The sequence below is a fragment of the Phaenicophaeus curvirostris genome, chromosome 2, assembly GCF_032191515.1.
Source record: "Phaenicophaeus curvirostris isolate KB17595 chromosome 2, BPBGC_Pcur_1.0, whole genome shotgun sequence".
NCBI classification, from domain to species: Eukaryota; Metazoa; Chordata; class Aves; order Cuculiformes; family Cuculidae; genus Phaenicophaeus; species Phaenicophaeus curvirostris.
In genome coordinates, this window is record NC_091393.1 from 110,719,170 (window position 1) to 110,737,474 (window position 18,305).

At 44.8% G+C, this 18,305-nt stretch overlaps 1 protein-coding gene across 2 annotated transcripts in view; it reads right to left on the reverse strand.

Annotated features, from left to right (window-relative positions):
* ALK (ALK receptor tyrosine kinase) overlaps positions 1–18,305 on the reverse strand; it is a 299,880-nt gene that overhangs the window by 198,372 nt on the left and 83,203 nt on the right. For both annotated transcript variants that reach the window (XM_069850441.1, XM_069850440.1), the window contains exon 3: positions 7,794–7,958. In XM_069850441.1, coding sequence (XP_069706542.1) covers positions 7,794–7,958 — 165 coding nt within the window. The remainder of the gene's footprint in view (positions 1–7,793; positions 7,959–18,305) is intronic.

Sequence of the window (18,305 nt, forward strand, 5' to 3'; positions counted from 1 at the left end):
CCGCTCAGGACATCTGGTCCATCTCTTGCGCTGACAGAGCAGGCACTGGAACCATCACAAAAAGGCTGCACATCTTCCTTCACAGCCCATGGGTCTCTGGAAGGAAGTTGGGGTTGCGTGTCATATATCAGCACTGCCTGAATTCCTGTGGGCTATGGTGTAACACTCAATACTACATGTTGCCAAGCTAGGTACCAAGATTTAAATCTCTAAAACAGACAGAACTATTCACTGTAAATAACAGTGTTGACTTTAAACCCCTCTCTGTTAACAAAGAACTTGATAGTCATCCCTACAAATCCATAAATCACTCTTCCACAGTAAGATCGATGAATAGCCTTCAGTCCATGTGCTGCTTCCAGATCTCACTTAATTCTTCTACTGTTTCACTTGTGGTACGTGGCTGACCCTCTAACTCACACACAACAGTTACCTCCGCTGGCTGCATGTCTGTATCTTACCGAGGAAAATAACTGCCAGAAAACCAAATCCCACTCTGCCTCAACTGGAGTGCCAGTTTGCCAGTCTTCACAGGGCACATGTAGTTTATCACAGTGCTTAGAAATAATGAAACGAGGGCGGCATCATAGCACAGCAGGACCTTTCCAAGGACAATTCAACCCTCTAGATTGGATATTTGCAGACTAGGATGACCCACATTCTTCTCCAGCAGTAAAGAGAGGTGCAATAAACATTATGGTCTGCCAGTTTCTTGTAAAAATTTACGATCGGTGCAAAAAACACTTTTCTTCCAACACAGCTGTTCTCCTGTGAAGATAGCCCTGGTTTGGGTTCATATCCACCCTGTTAAAACCTCAAACTCCATATATCAACTTACCAGAGAGAAGAATAAATACTCCAATTTCTTTAAAAGGCAGATCAGTTCTATGAGATCAAGGCACATCCTCACACCCATCCTAAGGATTAATGTAAAGGGAAGACTTTTCCCTGGCTACTGCGAGCCTAGCTACTCTCTACTCTTTATTCTTTTCCCTGGCAAACAGTTATCTTCTTCAGAGACATTTTTCCCCCAAAATTTTAGTGGAATTGTGTTATAAGTCTTATTTCTGCTTAAGATTCCTACAAGGAAAATAACTTCTCAACTACTTATTTCTGCAAGCCCACATATACTCTACTGTTTTGTTAATAAAGTGATAATCTGAAACAAAATATTATTTATTATCTTTTATTATCTGCCTCATTCCTCTTTGTCTGAGGAGTCATAAATTAAAGTCAACAGCCATTTGATAATCCTGCAGTTCATTATCTCCCATTTGCTCACACGCTCAGTGCCTCAGCCTTGATGCGTTTCTTTAGTCATAATTACAAAAATCACAACCACATTAACGCAATCTGCAGAGACTTCTTGGCTTGGAACTTACATAAGATCTTTTCAGCTCATCAGTGGCTGGTTAAGACACTGTCCTCATTCATCTCCCTCTCCTCCTGCCATCCTTCACAGAAGTTTAATCTACCTTTTCCATTAAGGAGCTGTCTCAACTGGTGTTCACATTTGCTGGGTGGTTTATTACTTTTTTGATTCTTATTGAACATGGTAGTTGAATCCACCCAGCTGATTTCTTCAGCCAAAATTTTTATCAAGTAGCTGCATATTCTTATGGCCCCAAAATCTTCAGGTACAAGAAGCAGATATGGATTTACATTATCTGAACTCACAAGATTTAAAAGAGGAGCAGGCAACCCCCTGGCATCACCACAGCCAGAAGTGGTCAAGCCTCCAAGCCTTCGAGTTGAAAACTGCATTTATGGCTGGAAACTGTTTATGCTGCCATTTAATCAAACACAGATCTGGACCCAGTTTGTGTGTACTTCTGTGGGCCCAGCTGCTGCCAGTCCTTCCCCATTAAACACACGAGACTAACTTGCACCAGTGGTACTAGTGTTTCTTTCTTCCTTGAAAAAATTGATCCAGAAGGAAACCGCAACTGTGCTCCCAGATCAGGGACTGTTATTGTCACCCTCCACAAGTCCATCGGCAATACAGCAAGGCAACATTGCTGACAGAAGCTGAGCCAGTGCCTCGTTGGAAGAAGGAAAACATAAGCAGTGCAACAAGGTAGCAGGAGATACATTCTGGAAAGGTGCTTCCTGAGGGATGCAAAACCACCAGCTAAGCAGAGCTGTATCTTAGGCCATCATTGTATGGAAAACCCTGGATTTTGAATCAAGAACTGAGAGGCACGAAATTCATCGCTGGTTCGACCCACCTCAAGTTTATCACAGAAGCACAGGACTCTCTTGCTGCTCGATCACAACACACACGTCCATGCAGTTGCCACATGCAGCTTCCTTGCTCTGCAAACTCCATCTTTCTAATCTCAAACTGGGCAGTCCAACCTGCCTACCTTGGAAATGCTGCCACAGTTGCAAGATCTCAAATTCCTCATATTTCATTACAATAGGCTGCAGCACATTTGCTGGTATAATATACTACGAAGGATCATAAATAATTAAGAATTAATCACACTTGTCAAAATAAATAAAAGCAGTCAGTGATGCAGAATGTTTGCATTTTTTATAGCATCGTTTTGCTTATTCATGACTTAAAAGAAAAGAAGCCTAGTACTCCACAATGGATTGCCCACTCCTTACAGCACACACAGGTTGATTAGGATCCCAACAGTGGAGATTTTCCTGTCTGTCCTTAGTGCACTGCTGTAATTGTAACTGTAAACCTCTGATCCTGCAGAATAAATAAGTTTGACTCAGAAATACCAATAGCTCCAGCAGAGTTTCATGTAACATGCAGGGCTGGTTAGCACACACACTCGTGATTCCATCACCCACTAGTCCACTGACAATATGGGGGGAATGGATGAGAGTGAAGCATTTTAGCTGAAAACTTCCAAACCCACCCCATGAATTACCTTGCTCACCTCCATTCAGTAGATGTCTACAGAAGGACGACCCTGCCGTACTTCCTGGCAAATGAAGATGATCTGAGGGCTGAAGCCCTACTGCTATGAGGACAGGCTGAGAGAGTTCAGGCTGTTCAGCCGGGAGAAGAGAAGGCTCTGGGGAGACTTTATAGCAGCCTGCCAGTACTGAAAGGGGCTACAGCATAGATTAGGGGTAGCGGAGAGGAGACAGATACTTTTCCAAGGGCATGGAGTGATAGGATGAGGAGAAGATTTAGATTAGACGTTAGGAATATATTCTTCACAAAGAAGGTGGTGAGGTACTGGCCCAGGTTGCCCAGAGAAGTGGTGGATGCCCCATCCCTGGAGGTGTTCCAAGGTCAGGTTTGATGGGGCTTTGAGCAACCTGATCCACTGGGAGGTGTCCCTCCTCATGGCAGAGTGTTGGAACTGGTTGGGCTTTGAGGTCCCTTCCAACCTAAACCACTCTGTGACTCTATGACAAATACTCAATAGCTTTGTGTGGTTCAATACCATTCATAAGGCTTTAAGAGAAGAGCAAATGATATTAAATGTTTAAATAGCACCTTTTCTCTGACTCTGCAGCTTGGCTGGAAACCCTTAGTGCACTCCTTTTCCAAAGGGAAAGAAAAACTGGGCAGGGAGGTGAGGGTGGGACCCACCATGACACCACCCCTACCCACACTGGCCAAGGGTCCATTAACTTCGGGCATCCAGCACAGAACACTGATAGGAAGGAATATATGAACAGGGAGAGCCCATGGCTGCACTTCCCCACCCCTGCCCTGCAGGGATCTGCTACTCAAGGAGGTACTGAGCCAGAAGAACCAGTCTGGAGAACTTAATAGCTGTAACCAGTTTTCTTTGCCACACACACTCGGTCTGTTTGCACTTCTGCAAAAGGTTTTAGCACTGACATTCCATGTGGGAAAAGGTTCCACAGCTTCACTGTTTGTTACATACTGAGGGATCTCTTTTCCTTTAGAACCTGACATCTACTAATTTCATCTGATGCTCTGCAATTCTGTATAAGAAGAAATAACTAATATTCCTTCTGTACTCATCCTTTCAGTGCTGTACAAAGACTTAAGAGTTTATAAGCCTTTATATATCTTTTACAAACATTTCCCAGAACACTGATTTCTAAAAAGCTCTGTCATGTAGTCCTTCAGATCTCTCTTACAGGCAGTGTAGCTGTGATGAAGTGTACCTAAAAGACTACCATTACAGATTTCAGATCATCGTTGTTTCCCGTCTTCTAATATCTTTCCTAGCTGTATTGATGATTTCTGATGCATGGGAACCAGAACAGAATGCTATTCTTGATACAGCTGCCCCACACATTTACACTGCAGCACGTCATTCCTATTTTCTACACCCTTCCCAGTAAGTCCCAAAATCACATTTACTTTGTGACTGCTACTGAGTTATGTTCTCCTAGCTCTACTCTTACCCCGAAATCAGCCTAAATAATTACAACCAGCTCAGAATCTGTCCCTGTAAATGTCAAATCCACTGCCTCAATTCAAATAACCTACACTGTCTTTCACCAGCCACTATTATCCAGTTAAGCATCCTTTTTCAATTCCTTGCAAGCAGACCTCCAGCCTTTCACCTTGAATAATTTAATATCAACCTTTGCCACTTCACCATCCATCCTTATTCAGAACATTAATGATTTGTGTGACACCATACGATGAATATGTCAAGTGAGCAGAGCACTTGGATGCGATTGTAACTCAATGCTGAGACACCTGAAACCAGCTCTTCCTCCAGGTACCTCGATCCATGCTGATTTGTTCCAATTCTACGAGACTGAGCTGCATCATGCTGTGGGGACAGGGACAAAAATACATGAGTTCTTCCAATGCCTCTCTGTGGGAGATCCTACCAACGATTTCCTACCAAATCATTTACTGAACCTGCTCTGAAGCAGAATGAATCATACCCAGGGCATTTGTCTCTATCAGCGTCTTGACAGGACTTGATAGCTGAGTGACGACGATGAGCTAAACCACCCCAAAATCTAGTTACGCTATCTGTTTATCTCTGGGCACTACTGTCTGCGAAGGAGGTGAAATGAGATTGAGATAATTGGAAGTACAATTTGCAGGAAACAGTGGGGGTTGGAATTACTGTGCTTAATTATTTTGGATTGAAACAGACCACACAACTATCTGTGCCAAGCAGCTGTAATTAAAGTGATTTAAAATATAGAGATACTAGCTCCAAGTGTTGATTTTCAAATGAGTGTGCACGCACCAGAGTTACTGCCATTTATGAGCTGCAGACCTACGGCTTTGCCGGGGGCTCAAGAGAAAATTACCACTGACTACATCCTATAAGCCCAATAATGTAAAAACCAACAACACGCAAAGAGAACACCACAAACACCTTCCCCTGCCATCCCACACATCTGAATCCATTCAATGTGACACGGGGTACCTGCCCCTCAGAATGGGATAAAGCAGCAGAACACAAGCTTCAGCCTAAACTGACAGTACTTCCTGACAAAGGAAGGAAAACCCAAAGCTTTGGACTTAGAAATGGAATTTTATCCCAGCAGGCAACTGGAAATCATCAACCAATATTACCCTCATTTCGGAGCTACGGAGCCAGCCAGCAGTCTCCCCTCTTTCTGCTCTGACAGACACATAAAGCTGCCTGAATACAGACAGAGGTGTAACTTCATAGAAGCATAGGACGGTTTGGGTTGGAAGGAACCTTAAAGATCATCCAGTTCCACTCTCCCTGCAGTAAGCAGGGACATCTTCAACTGGATCAGGTTCCTCAAAGCCCCATGCAAACTGACCTTGAATGTTTGCAGGGATGGGGCATCCACCACCTCTCTGGACAACCTGTGCCAGTGCCTTACCACCCTCACAGTAAAACATGTCTTCCTAAGATCTAGTCTAAACTTCTATTCTTATTTAAAACCATTACCTTTTGTCCTATTGTTACAAGCCCTGTTAAAAAGTTTTTCCCCATCCTTCTTATAAGCCCCCTTTAAGACCTTCAATTTCACCAAAAAGAACCTGAAAGAAACACCCACAGACCACAAGCAGCACCCCAGTGACCCAGTCAGGCCCTGCACCTGGAAGAGCACATTTGTTTCCTCACAGGTTTTCTTCATCCTGTTCCCCACCCCAGGAAAGTGACAGCTACTTTTCTCAATTCACCACAAGTGGGTTTTGATTTCTATGTTTCAGCAGCAGCAGGCAGCTGGCAGGAGATTTTAAGAAAAAGGAAAGCCCCATCTCTGCAGCAGACATCCAGATTTACCTCAGGCTTCCACTTGCCTGTATCTTTGCAGCAAGAAATTCAGGATGCACATCTATGCTCTCTGATGGGAAAATCAGGAGGTATTTGCATGCATCACAAATGCAGTCCATCTGCTTCCCACATGACAGCTCCTACCACCTCGACTTGGTCTGTTGATGAATCAATGCTCAAGCAATGGGCCCTGGAAGTTAATTTATAATGACTGTCTAGGGAAAAGTGCCATGCTATGGGCACGGATGAGAAAGCAGAATTAAAGAACGTGAACAAAAGCAGCACTGAAACTCCTCCTCACTACCTGCCTGAACTGAACAGCTTCTACATGCAGTCAGGCTGCAGGTCTGCAATCAAAGCCACCTCTGAGACTGGCACCAAGGAAAGAGCCCTTCACTTGCAGCTTTCTGTGATGGAGCTCCTTGAGTCGAGGTCTACAAGCAGGCTTCCGAACTAAATAATAGTGAGCAACGCATTCAGCAAGAAGTCATCTCATCTGTCTTTAATCCTAAGCATACTGTTAGTCTCCGTAATGTTATTTCATTCAGCTTATTACCACAGTTTATTCAGGTCCTACATGAAAAATATCTCCTCTCGCTTGTTCTGCACTCGGCACCCATTAACCTCCTGCCTGCTTTAAATTGTTCTCCAAGGTGGATTTTTACAGACCTCCAAGTCCTGTCACTGCAGATGGAGTAAAGATGTTTTGTCTGTTTAGTTTTTCCTAGTACAGAAACTGGTCTGTATCCTTGATATTCGTTCTTGCCCTCTTCTACATCTCTTCATTCTGTACTCTCCTTGCCTGGATAAAGCTCACAGCCCTAACACTCCTTTCCCATTCCGTAGCTCCATTCTCACCACCGTCACCTGACCCCTACAGAGAGAGGTTTCAAGCAGGTAGCACTAACAGTGGGAATAATCAGAAGAGCACAAACACACCTAAAATCTTCTTAGCACTTACAACCTTAATGAAAAATGCTGCTGTTCATAGACACAATCACGAGCAGGGAAAATAATTCCAACAAGCCCAATTTCTTCCAAGGTAGGAGAAAAGTCCATTGCGCTCCCCTCTTTTCATGCTTCCTAGTTCTTTTTAGATACAGGAACCTTTTTCAAATATTAAGGGCAAACCCTATCTTTTGTTTTCTCAGCAAACAGAAAACCTAAGCCCTGGACACAAGGTTATTGCCTAAAACTGTCTGCAAATAAGCAAGCAGTAAACAGCACCAAGAGCAGAGGTAAACCAGATTCGGTTTTATCATCTCCTGAACCACAGAATGACCTTAAACACAGGCACCACAGTACCGTTTTCACCCAAACACCATCTGGGGCATGGGCCAGTCTGACTCAGATGTTACTCAACGCTGTATTGGATATTTTGCTCTCCATGTGTAGGATCCAGGTTATCTTTAGACAAAAGCAGATCCTTCATGCGCAGAATGTCTCCTTTTGTTTGTGACACTGTGTTCATCACCTGCTGCAGCAAAAGCATTATAGCTGTATTAAGTATTTAAGAGAACATGTTTGTTTGGCTGGGGCTCAGGGTTTTTGGGGGTGCTAGAGGTGTTTTGTTTTTCAAACCACCACACTGAAGGCATCACACAGCTGTATTCCTCTTACCTGCAGGGCTATTTTCAGAGTGATCTCTCTCTGGTCCATCCGCGATGTTAAGCCGTGAAATCTCCTCTGCGTTCACTCTGAGCCAGGCATTGTCAGGAGGTTCCTGATCTTTTGAAGAAAGGGAATATTCCAGCTCACAAGGAGATTCAAAATCACAGTCAAATACTAGAAAAAGAAAACAGACATAGAATATACTGGGTTAACTAAATCCAGCTTCCTCTAGGCTGGAAGGTGTTTATACACACACAGTTTATATTTTAGTAAGTCAGGGCTTACTTTACTCCGTAATGAGGTAGAAAGATATGGAGGAAGCCAATAAACAGACAACAAGAGTGCATCCAAAATGGACTACATAGTGAGGCTCCTTTTGGAGGCAGCGGCAAATCAAGAGGAAGGCCAAGAAGACAGATCAAAGCCCTTCAGGACAGATCAAAGGGCAGCAGAGGCTTAAAAAAAGGGCATCACCTAGACAGAAAGCCAGTCTCCCTGGAATGCTGGTTCACATTCAACCATTTGATCATTACAGTGCAAAGGCTTCATAGTCACTTTTCATCCTGGCAAGCACAGGGCCCTGCAAAGCTGGTACCATACCCTGGGCACACGCCAGCAGCCACAAGGACAGTACCTGGAAGAACCTGCCGACCCCTGGGGCTGAAACACTTCATTGAGGCAGCAGAAGCCTGATCTGTGGTACAGCCAGCATCTGCCTCTGACACAGAGGATTCTTTTGGACATGGTTCTCTTTCAGAAACCAATTACCCTGCTGGTGCAGCAATGATTCAGTCCCCAGAGTTCAATTCACTGCCACCCCATCATTCAAGCTGCTTAACACCACAGGCAGAGACAACCTGCATGCATTTTACTTTTAATTGCCAAGACGGTCCGATTTTCTGGAATGCCCTGCATACATTTGCATTTGTCACCATAGTCAGCACTCAACACGCTATTCAGTAACAGAAAGCAACTATTTCTGAGCTAACCCAATGTTCCTTAAAAGGACAGATCCATTTGAAGAAGCCCAACAAGACTACAGATTCTCTTTGGGGTTCCCTGCACTGCCTGCTGCCCTGCCAGAGCCACACAAGTGGGACAAAACCTGAACTGACGTTAGTCAAATTAACTCATTTTTTAAAACTTCAATTACATTCCCTATTAAACATCTAATTTCTTCTTAGGGTGCACAGATTTATGCAGTTCAGCCTCTTCTCCTGGTGATACAACATTTTCTAATCTGAAGGTTAATACTGTTGGCCTCTCACTATACTTTTCCCAGTTAATTTGCCTTTTCAGTGACGAGCTGGAAGGAGCAGTGTATTTTTCCAGTTTATATTTGATTTTCTTAATCAGGTGTTTTATCATTCACTCAGCATTTTGAATGCTTCGCAACACCATGGAAACCACATAATGTAAGGAATCCATAGACAACACAGGCAGCAGTAATAAGTATTCTATGTAATACCTTAAATTTGAATGCACAAGTTGCTACCCTCTTCCGGCCTCTGTTATCAATATAAATTTCATGATACATGAAGCACACTTCAATTTAGGCAGCAAGGAACAGTGGATATATTCGTGCTATACTATTTATTCTGCAATATCATACTCAAACCTCAGACCACTTATCTCTAGTGCCTTAGATGTTCTTTCTTTAAAGAAAAACAAATCCAGCAGTTTTTTAACCCTTTAAGGTTTAAAAGTCTATTAAACTTTGTATTGAAGTCCCAAATGGACAAAAGAGCAACCAGACACTGGCTAAGACACTTCAAGGTATCGTCAAAAAAAAGGTGGTGTGTGATGGGGGTAAACAGAGTTCATGCAAGGAGTTTTTTTGAGGGAACTCACAGGATGGTGGAAGGGAAAACCTGGGCCAAGGACAACACGTGGCAAAAGCAATCATTTCAAATAAACTACTTCATCCTTTGTGGGCTTCTTTCCCCCATCGGCCTCATTTTCATGAGCTTTCCACCTGTCCCTGCTTGCTTTCACTCCTCTCCCACCCAGCTGCTGGGAATAGAAGCCTTTGCACTCCCTTGCCCCCCAAGCAGAGAATCCCTTCATGGAGATCCACCAAGGCACTCCTGTTTTCCCCTCCGGTCCCCACCCCTGATGCTGACTAAGGAGTCTACCAGTACTCAACAGCCAGCTCACTTTCCAGAACCTCTCCTCAAAACAGAGCCATCAATTGGTTGTGGAGCCCTTAACCCACAGCTGGGATAACTTAATTGGGGTATGGGATTAAATAACAGCCATCATATTCAGTGTTACGAGCCCTGCAGACAACTAGAGCCTCTCCCTGAAGGGGGAAAGCAAAGGAAAAAAGGCAAGAGGCACATGTTTTCTTTCCCTTGCCATGAACAGCTTACAGAGAAGCAGGCATGATCGAACACACCCGTTGTGATCAAGCTGAATGGCCTTTACGACATTTCATTCCTTGAAAATGGAGGAGAGCACTTGGCTCATACGTCTGAGAGCATCTGTAATCTAAGGAAAACAGACTCACATCTTTAACAGAACACTTGAACTCTTCACAGGCCCTTATTTAAATGAATCCCTTATCGGACACAGATTTCAGTGCTGTTATTTATTCCTACAAAGAAACAGTGACAAAGAAACACAATCTGATGTCACACAGCAAAGCCTATGTAAACAGCACCCAGCCTTCCAAGCTCAACATCAACTCCTACCCTCAGGCTTTCCTTCTTCCACAATGCCTTTCACTATGGACATCATACACTCAATAAAAGAAGAATTTTACACAATACCTACATTTTTTTTCACTGAAGCTCCTCTTGTGGAGAGGGAGAGAGAGGAAGGGGGGTGGGGTGGTACAAGACCATATAAACCTCATTTGCAAGTATAGAACTTGCAAAACATTTGAATTGCTGCCACAAATCACCTGCCATTTTTTATACCTCTGCTTGATAAAGGTCTTCCTCTTTCCTTTCTTACTTTTCCTTTAATATATTTGAACACAACACCAAGTTTATCATTTTCTTGCTCAGCCAAGCACATAAAGAAGTGGCCACGTGCCTTTGAAAGCCAAATAAAAGCCATTCTGCCCTTTTCTGAAGAACAGCAAATGCTGCAGGAAAGGCAATTAAATCTAACACAACTTTCAGTGATTATTTTTTAAACCAACTACCAATATAATACAGAGCTTTAGGATTTGAATTGTGTGCCTAGTCATTAAAGGGGGTGGGGGGTGATCTTTGGCGGGTTTTTTAAAGACATACCACAAAGAGTGTATGCATTTATGACACAGCTACATTGACATTATAGATCCTAAAGGCTCTACTGGAATTTCAGTCACAGCAAATTGCAAAATATATAAATATATTGAATCCCTCCCCTTGCTCAACAACCTTTGGCATCTGCAATCACTGGATGCTAGAGGACAGCTAATTCATTACAAGTCTATTACATTGTCATTATACCTTTAAAGTGAAACAAAAATGTTTAATTCAAACTGAAGTAAACACTTGTGTAAGAAAAGCTACAGACATCAAACCCGTCAGTTTCTGATGTGTAAGAAAGCACCAGATACCAATCCTAGACTGAAATGAAGCCACCATCTGATGGAAAAGACAGTGGAAACTGTGTATGTCTAGTGATGTTAAGAGTCGTGTGAATGCCTAACATTATTCAGTTTTAGTCGACGTAACTAACAGCAATAACTTGTGCCCAAACAACTAAAATATCTGGCAACTACATCTGTTTCCATTAAACTGATTAGTGTTTCCCAAGCAACAAATGACTTAAAATAGTGCTATAAATAATACACCAAAACATACTAATCTGCGGGAATTTTACATCGCTGCAGGTCAGATTATGGATCATTCGCTCTTTGGATCATCTCGGATCATTTGTGTAACGGCACATCACAGAAACAAGCCTTATTTAGAATAAAAATAACCTACTTGACCGAGAAACATAACGAGCCTATTCTTTTTATGAAGCTATTCTGACTATCCTTTCTTCAGCTCCCCACAACAGACTGAGTTTATTTGTTCTAACCTCCTTCAAACTGCAAAAACCTCACCAGCAGGTAACTTCCTTTTAGATTGCTGTTCCCTTCTAGTTCTGCCTGCGCCTGACTTGAAAGCCCCTTGCTACTGCTCCTCTACTCTACAACCCCCTCTCAGCTGTTAACCCTGCAGGAAAGCAGTGGTTGCGTTCTCACCTCACTGCAAGTGCAGAGCATGGGCAGAGGTTCTCTGTCCTCAGAAGGACCAGCTCAGAGATGTACACTGACATCTCATCAGTCTGAATATGACTAATTTGTGCTACACCTACAGATGCAAACGCACCATGCAGAGGTTACTTAAGCTGCCCAGAACATGACTACAGCCTCCCAAGAGAACAGACCTCTTTCTGCGGCAACAATCGCAGCAGCAGTGTAGAAACAGATAAAATACTTCTGCGCAGGATGTCTTTTTCATACAAATATTGGCAGATATTCCTTACGGAAGAGACATAATTTAAATTGTATAGTAGAGATGTGCTCTGCTGACTGAGCTCCGAGACCTCCATCAATACCCACTAACCTCTATTATACTCATGTTATAAGGCATATAAGCTTTTAATTTATGACAGGGAAATGACAAATTGATTTTCCAGTTATTAATGCAAGGAACAGAGCCACTTCCTAACGCCTGCCCCACTCCTTCTGTGTAGAAAAGGGCACAGGGCATTCATTCTGAGGGTTTCAATGGCCTTATCAGACCCTTCTGGATTTCTGCCCGCCAAGACAGGGTACGTGTGAGCAGTGAGACAAGGAAGCCTGTAGTGGGAACTATTGCTCCCTGAAAATGGAGTGTAAATAGGAGAGCCCATGCTCTCCAGCTGCGGGCTCAGCATCCAGGAGGACCCTGGGGAAAGCAGCACACCAAGTACCACCAGGCCCTTGGAAGCACTACCCCACTGGCACTGAGAGAATCTTAGAATAATTGAATCACTTGATTGCAAAAGACCTTTGAGATCAATGAGTCCAACCGTACCTGTCCATTACTAAACCATACTCCTGAGCACCTCATTCGCCCATCTTTTAAACACCTCCAGAGATGGTGACTCAACCACCTCCCTGGGCAGCCTCTGCCAGTGCCCAGTGACCGGTTCTGTGAAATTTTTTTTCCTGATATCTAGTCTGAACCTCCACTGGCAGAGCTTGATGCCACTGCCATCCCTACCTTTCAGGTAGTTGTAGAGAGCAATAAGGTCTCTCCTCAGCCTTCTCTTCTCAAGGCTAAACAACCCCAGCTCTCTCAGCTGTTCCTCCAAGACTTGTTCTCCAACCCCTTCACCAGCTTTGTTGCTCTTCTCTAGACACACTCCAGAGCCTCAACATCCTTCTTGTGGTGAGGGGCCCAGAACTGAACACAGGATTCAAGGTGCGGTCTCACCAGTGCCAAGTACAGGGGCAGAATAATCTTCCTTGACCTGCTGGGAGCTGCGAGGTGAGGAACTGGAAGGCACTCATGGAGCCACACACACTTTGTAGCACAGCACAGCTGTGAGTCCATGCCACCCGGCCCAAAAGCAGCAGTGGGGAGCACAGCCAGGCACCACCCTAAGCCTCTTCCTGACCTGAGACCCAGCATTCATCAGGAACCTTGTGTTAATTAAACCTACTCAGTCAAGCTTACCACCCTGCACCCCCCTTTTGCACTGCAGCCCCTCGCTGCATGCCCTGCACCCAGAGCCCCAGTTGGCACTGCCCTCACCCTCAGCACGGGACTTGGTTAGGGCACAGACCTCTGAGCCCTCATCTCTTCAGGGAGCGCCCTGTCTGTGTCCCACTGCTGCATCTCCCTGCTGCCTCCCAGCTCTCAAGTGTGCAGGGAGGCTTCTCCTGGGAGAGGACAGCCCAGTTTCCCTCGGGAGGGGCTGCTAGCCTGTGGTTTCAGGACAGGCTGGGGGTGAAGGGGTGGCAAGCAGCTCTAGGGAGAAGGACTTGGGGTGCTGGTGGATGAGAAGTTCGACATGTGCCAGCAATGTGTGCTCGCAGCCCAAAAGACCATCTGTATCCCAGGTTGCACCAAAAGAAGTGTGGTCAGCAGGGTGAGGGAGGTGATTGTCTCCCTCCACTCCACTCTCTTGAGACCCCACCTGAAGTATTGTGTCCAGTTCTGAAATCTCCTACACAAGAAGGACATGGAACTGTTGGAATGGGTCCAGAGGAGGTCACAAAGATGATCTGAGGGGTGGAGCACCTCTGCTACGAGGACAGGCTAAAAGAGTTGGGGTTGTCAAGCCTGAAGAAGAGAAGGCTTTGGTGAGACCTTACAGCAGCCTTCCAGTACTGAAAGGGGCTACAGGAAAGCTGGGAGGGGCTCTTGATCAGCGAGTGCAGAGATAGGATGAGGGGGAGTGGCTTTAAACTGGAAGGGGGAATATATAGATTAGGCATTAAAAATTCTTCATGATGAGGGTGGTGAGGCACTGGCCCAGGTTTCCCAGAGAAGTCATGGATGCCCCATTCCTGGAGGTGTTCAGTGTCAGGTTGGATGAGGCTTTGAGCAACCTGATTGAGTTAAAGATGTCCTTGCTCCTCCAGGGGGCTTGGACTGGGTGGCCTTTAAGGTTCCTTACAACCCAAAGCATTCTATGATTCTAAGAGCTCCCATACACATTCTCCTACTCTCAGCAGTGACAGAGCTCGCCCTCCACCTAAGAAACATTCATCCACCTCCCACGCCCACAGCAAAACCAGCCAACGAAAGTGCATTTCTAATGGAGCACTGGCTGGGAGACTATGCTCCCAACTGACAGCAACTGCTGGGAAACATCTCTGGTTGTGCTGAAACAGTGGCTGGGCAAGCTGTCACATCCTGACAGCTCATCTGAGGGGCCTCTTGCGTGAGGTCTGGGATCTCTGGAGAAAATGAGTGCCTGAGAGACAGGGAGGAATGGCGTTCATTGTCCTACTGCGTGTTATTTATTATTGAAAAAATGTTGGCTGTCATCAGCAGATTATCTGCAGATGAAAGAGGCTGCAAGGAAAAGAATAACTTGAAAGAAAGTACAAATTTCTCCATAATAAGATTTTTTTTCTTCCTTCTTGCTTAGCCCAGCCTTTGGTTTAGCTAGGCATATGCTGCTTTTTTTTTTGCGGTTTTTCCTCACCCTGGATTTCAGCACATGACACAAACACTGTCTAACTGTTAAACACCAATTCTCACGTGTATGTATGGGGACACAGCATCTGCTGTTTCATATGGAGCAAGTCGGTTAAGCTGGTGTGAGTAACCACTGTTAATTGAAGTCCCTCCCTGCTATATTCGTAACACTTTCCAAAACTATGTTTGAGTGCTTCTAAGATCACAAAAAAGATGTGTTTCAATTCAGATAGTAAATCACTTTTGCAATATCTTCACTAAGAAAGCACTGATTGATTTTTCCTCTGGGATAAAGTATTGTTCTTCTCATTCCTCTCCTGACTTTATCTCACGTTTCGAACAAGAACTTACAACTATTAGTTCACACCCATGCATCTCACTATGCCACGCTAAGCCAAGCTTTATCATTCTGAAAATGTATTAGTTTGATTTGCTGCAGATTTATAAAACAAGTGGTCATGGGAACCTAACTGTAGCATGAATTCAGCTGGCTGGTGCCCCCTTTCTCACCATCTCCCCTTGTGTTTGGTGTTCAGACCCACTGAGTTTTGTGTCAGCAGTGCCCCTCTGGTACCCAGCTCACATGAACAAAATGGCATTTTGAATCCAAGCACAAGTGCATAGAATTCAGCAAGTTGCACACAACCTACCAGAGAAAAAAATCAATAACCTGACACCTCGATGAGCAGCTGCCATGCCACTGAGCACCAAATACACAGGGATAATGACCCCAACTTCTTCCACAGTAAAATTAGCCCAACATATTTCTATTGTTTAGCAAACCCAGTTTAGGAAACGAGGAACTTGCCATGACAACATTCCATCAGAAAGTGTGAACATCCACCCTGCGAAATTAGTTTTCTGAAGATGTAGAGTTGAGTGAAATTATTAATAAGTTCTTAATAGAGGCCATGCTTTGGACTGAGCTTTTAGTACCTATTAAATCAAAGCTGTGAATAATTATGCACTCCTGAAGGTTTGTGCTCCTCCTCTGCTGAACTCACCTCTGCAGGCATTTTTATGCACAACAGTCATTTGGTAGCCAAATCTGCTATTTCCCCTGAGTTCTAGTCCCAGGTAAGTTTGGAATCCAAATCATCACTATTTCCTAAGCTTTAGTGAGGCAACCCCCCTGTAAACTCTATTGCAGGAGCCTGACACAGCCTGGGAGAGGTACTTCTGTATTGCACAAAGCTGGCTCAGAGCAGCCAAGGAGCTCAGCTGAGACCAAAGGATCTGGCAGAGAGATGCACAGACAGTGCGACAGCAGAAGAGAAGTTACAAAGCGGAAGCCTCCCATTTCCCAAAAGGTCCAACACGCAACCCTTGTGCCCCTTACTCTTGTGAAACACCTCATCTGGAGTATCATGCCCAGTTCTGGGATCCTCAACATAAGAAGGATATGGAGCTGTTGGAATGGATCCAGAGGAGGCTACAAAGTTGATCAGAAGGCTGGAGCACCTTCCATACAAGGACAGGCTGGGGTTGTTCAGCCTGGAGAAAAGAAAGCTCCAGGGAGACATTACAGCGACATTCCAGTACCTGAAGGAGACCTACAAGAAAGCTGGGGAGGGACATTTTACAAAGGCTTGTAGTGATAGGACTAGGAGCAATGGGTATAAACTGGAGAGGGGCAGATTTAGACTAGACATAAGGAGGAACTTCTTCACCATGAGAGTGGTGAGGCACTAGAAGATGTTGCCCAGGGATGCCATGGCCCCATCCCTGGAGGTGTTCAAGGCCAGGTTGGATGGGGCCTTGGGCAGCCTGCTCTAGTGGGAGGTGTCCCTGCCCATGGCAGGGGGGTTGCAACTGGATGATCTTTCAGGTCCCTTCCAACCCAAACTATCCTATGATTCTATGAAATCAGAATTGAGATGGGATGAATTGCATTAGATCTTTTCCCGGTTGGCACTGCTTCCCACAGTTGCCACTGTACCATGCCAGGACCATGTTCCAGGCTCAGCGTTGCCAGATGGGATGAGGATGTTGGGGTAGAGCCAGGTGTGGTAACTGCATGAGAACTTCCAGGCCTTAAGGGGCTCCCACCGCCTGGAACCCCCATTACAGCAGCTCAGTGGATCTTACGCAGCAGACAATTGATTTCTTATACAATGCTCATACAGAAGAGAAAATTAATACTCAACCAACCAGGACAAGAAATGAAAAATATGGCTGGAGGCCATTAATCATGTACGCCTTCAGACGAGTTCCATCAGTGCTGTAAATGGGACATGAATGCACTACCCTAAGTCCACACACACACAGAATGCATTGAGAGTTTCTTCTAACCGCAGGAAACAGTCTGCATGTATTTCCCTGAGAACAAAAGAGAACACAAAAAAGGGAGATGCAAAGGCTTCTCCTGCCCTGCAGGCTGAATTCCCAGCTAATTTTGACTTCATGTGCTTTTTAAAATTCTTTATTTTCTGAAAGGCAGGTGGATTTTGCATCTCTGAGGTGAAGGATGATGAATCAATGCATGGATGGAGACCAATCTGGAAACTTCTAGACAAAACAGAAAAAGTCTGGTGAATGTATCATTCAAGTATTCTGTTGTGCCAGTGATTATCTTTTGGGATTGCTGCATACAGTTCCAAAGCCATCATCAAGCACTATTCCTGCCAGCACTACTACAGGCCATCCAGCAGGATTTCTGATTCTGAGCACAGAAACAGAGAATCAGCAGAGGATCAGGGACCCTACACCACAATTTCCTCAGCCCTTCAATCAGAGAGATTTCTCTAGCAGCAAAACATGGGAAAGAAAAATAAATAAGACAACTAATATTGCCCCACTCCAGCAGTGTCAGCCAGTTAATTAGATGAGTCCCATCAGAAAAACAGGCAAACAAAGTTCTCAAACAAGTTTATTATAGAGAACTCTGTAATCTTAGTCACACTGGGAGCAGCAAGGGAAGCTGCTGACAGGAGAGGAAAACACTCCAGCAGTGAAGGGCTGCTGGGTTTTATTTCTGCTAACAATTTACTGTGTGATTTTGGATTAACCACTCAATCAGAAGGCAGGGGTGGTTTGGGACAAGGTTACTTGCTTAGAGCTGGGATGGTCTACCTGTCTTCTGCCCCGCTGTGCAAGGTCCCTGCCTGATCCAGAGCCAGTGACCAGCTGCCGAAAGGCACGGCCCTTTCCCTGTCACCCTCACAGCAGCTCTAGACAGAAATCTGGATACTGGCACGTTTTTTAACAAATATCCAGGTGCCAAAAAGCTGCAGGCATGCAGAGGAGTAGAAAGAAGCTTTCAGAATTGCTCGCCTAGGCGCAGGCTGTGCTCCCAGACTCTGCTCCCTGCACTCACACCAGCCCGCCGCACATCTGAAGTGACAGGAAGAATGCGCATGCAGTGATGCTATGGGGTGTTCCAGCGTGAAGTGTGCAG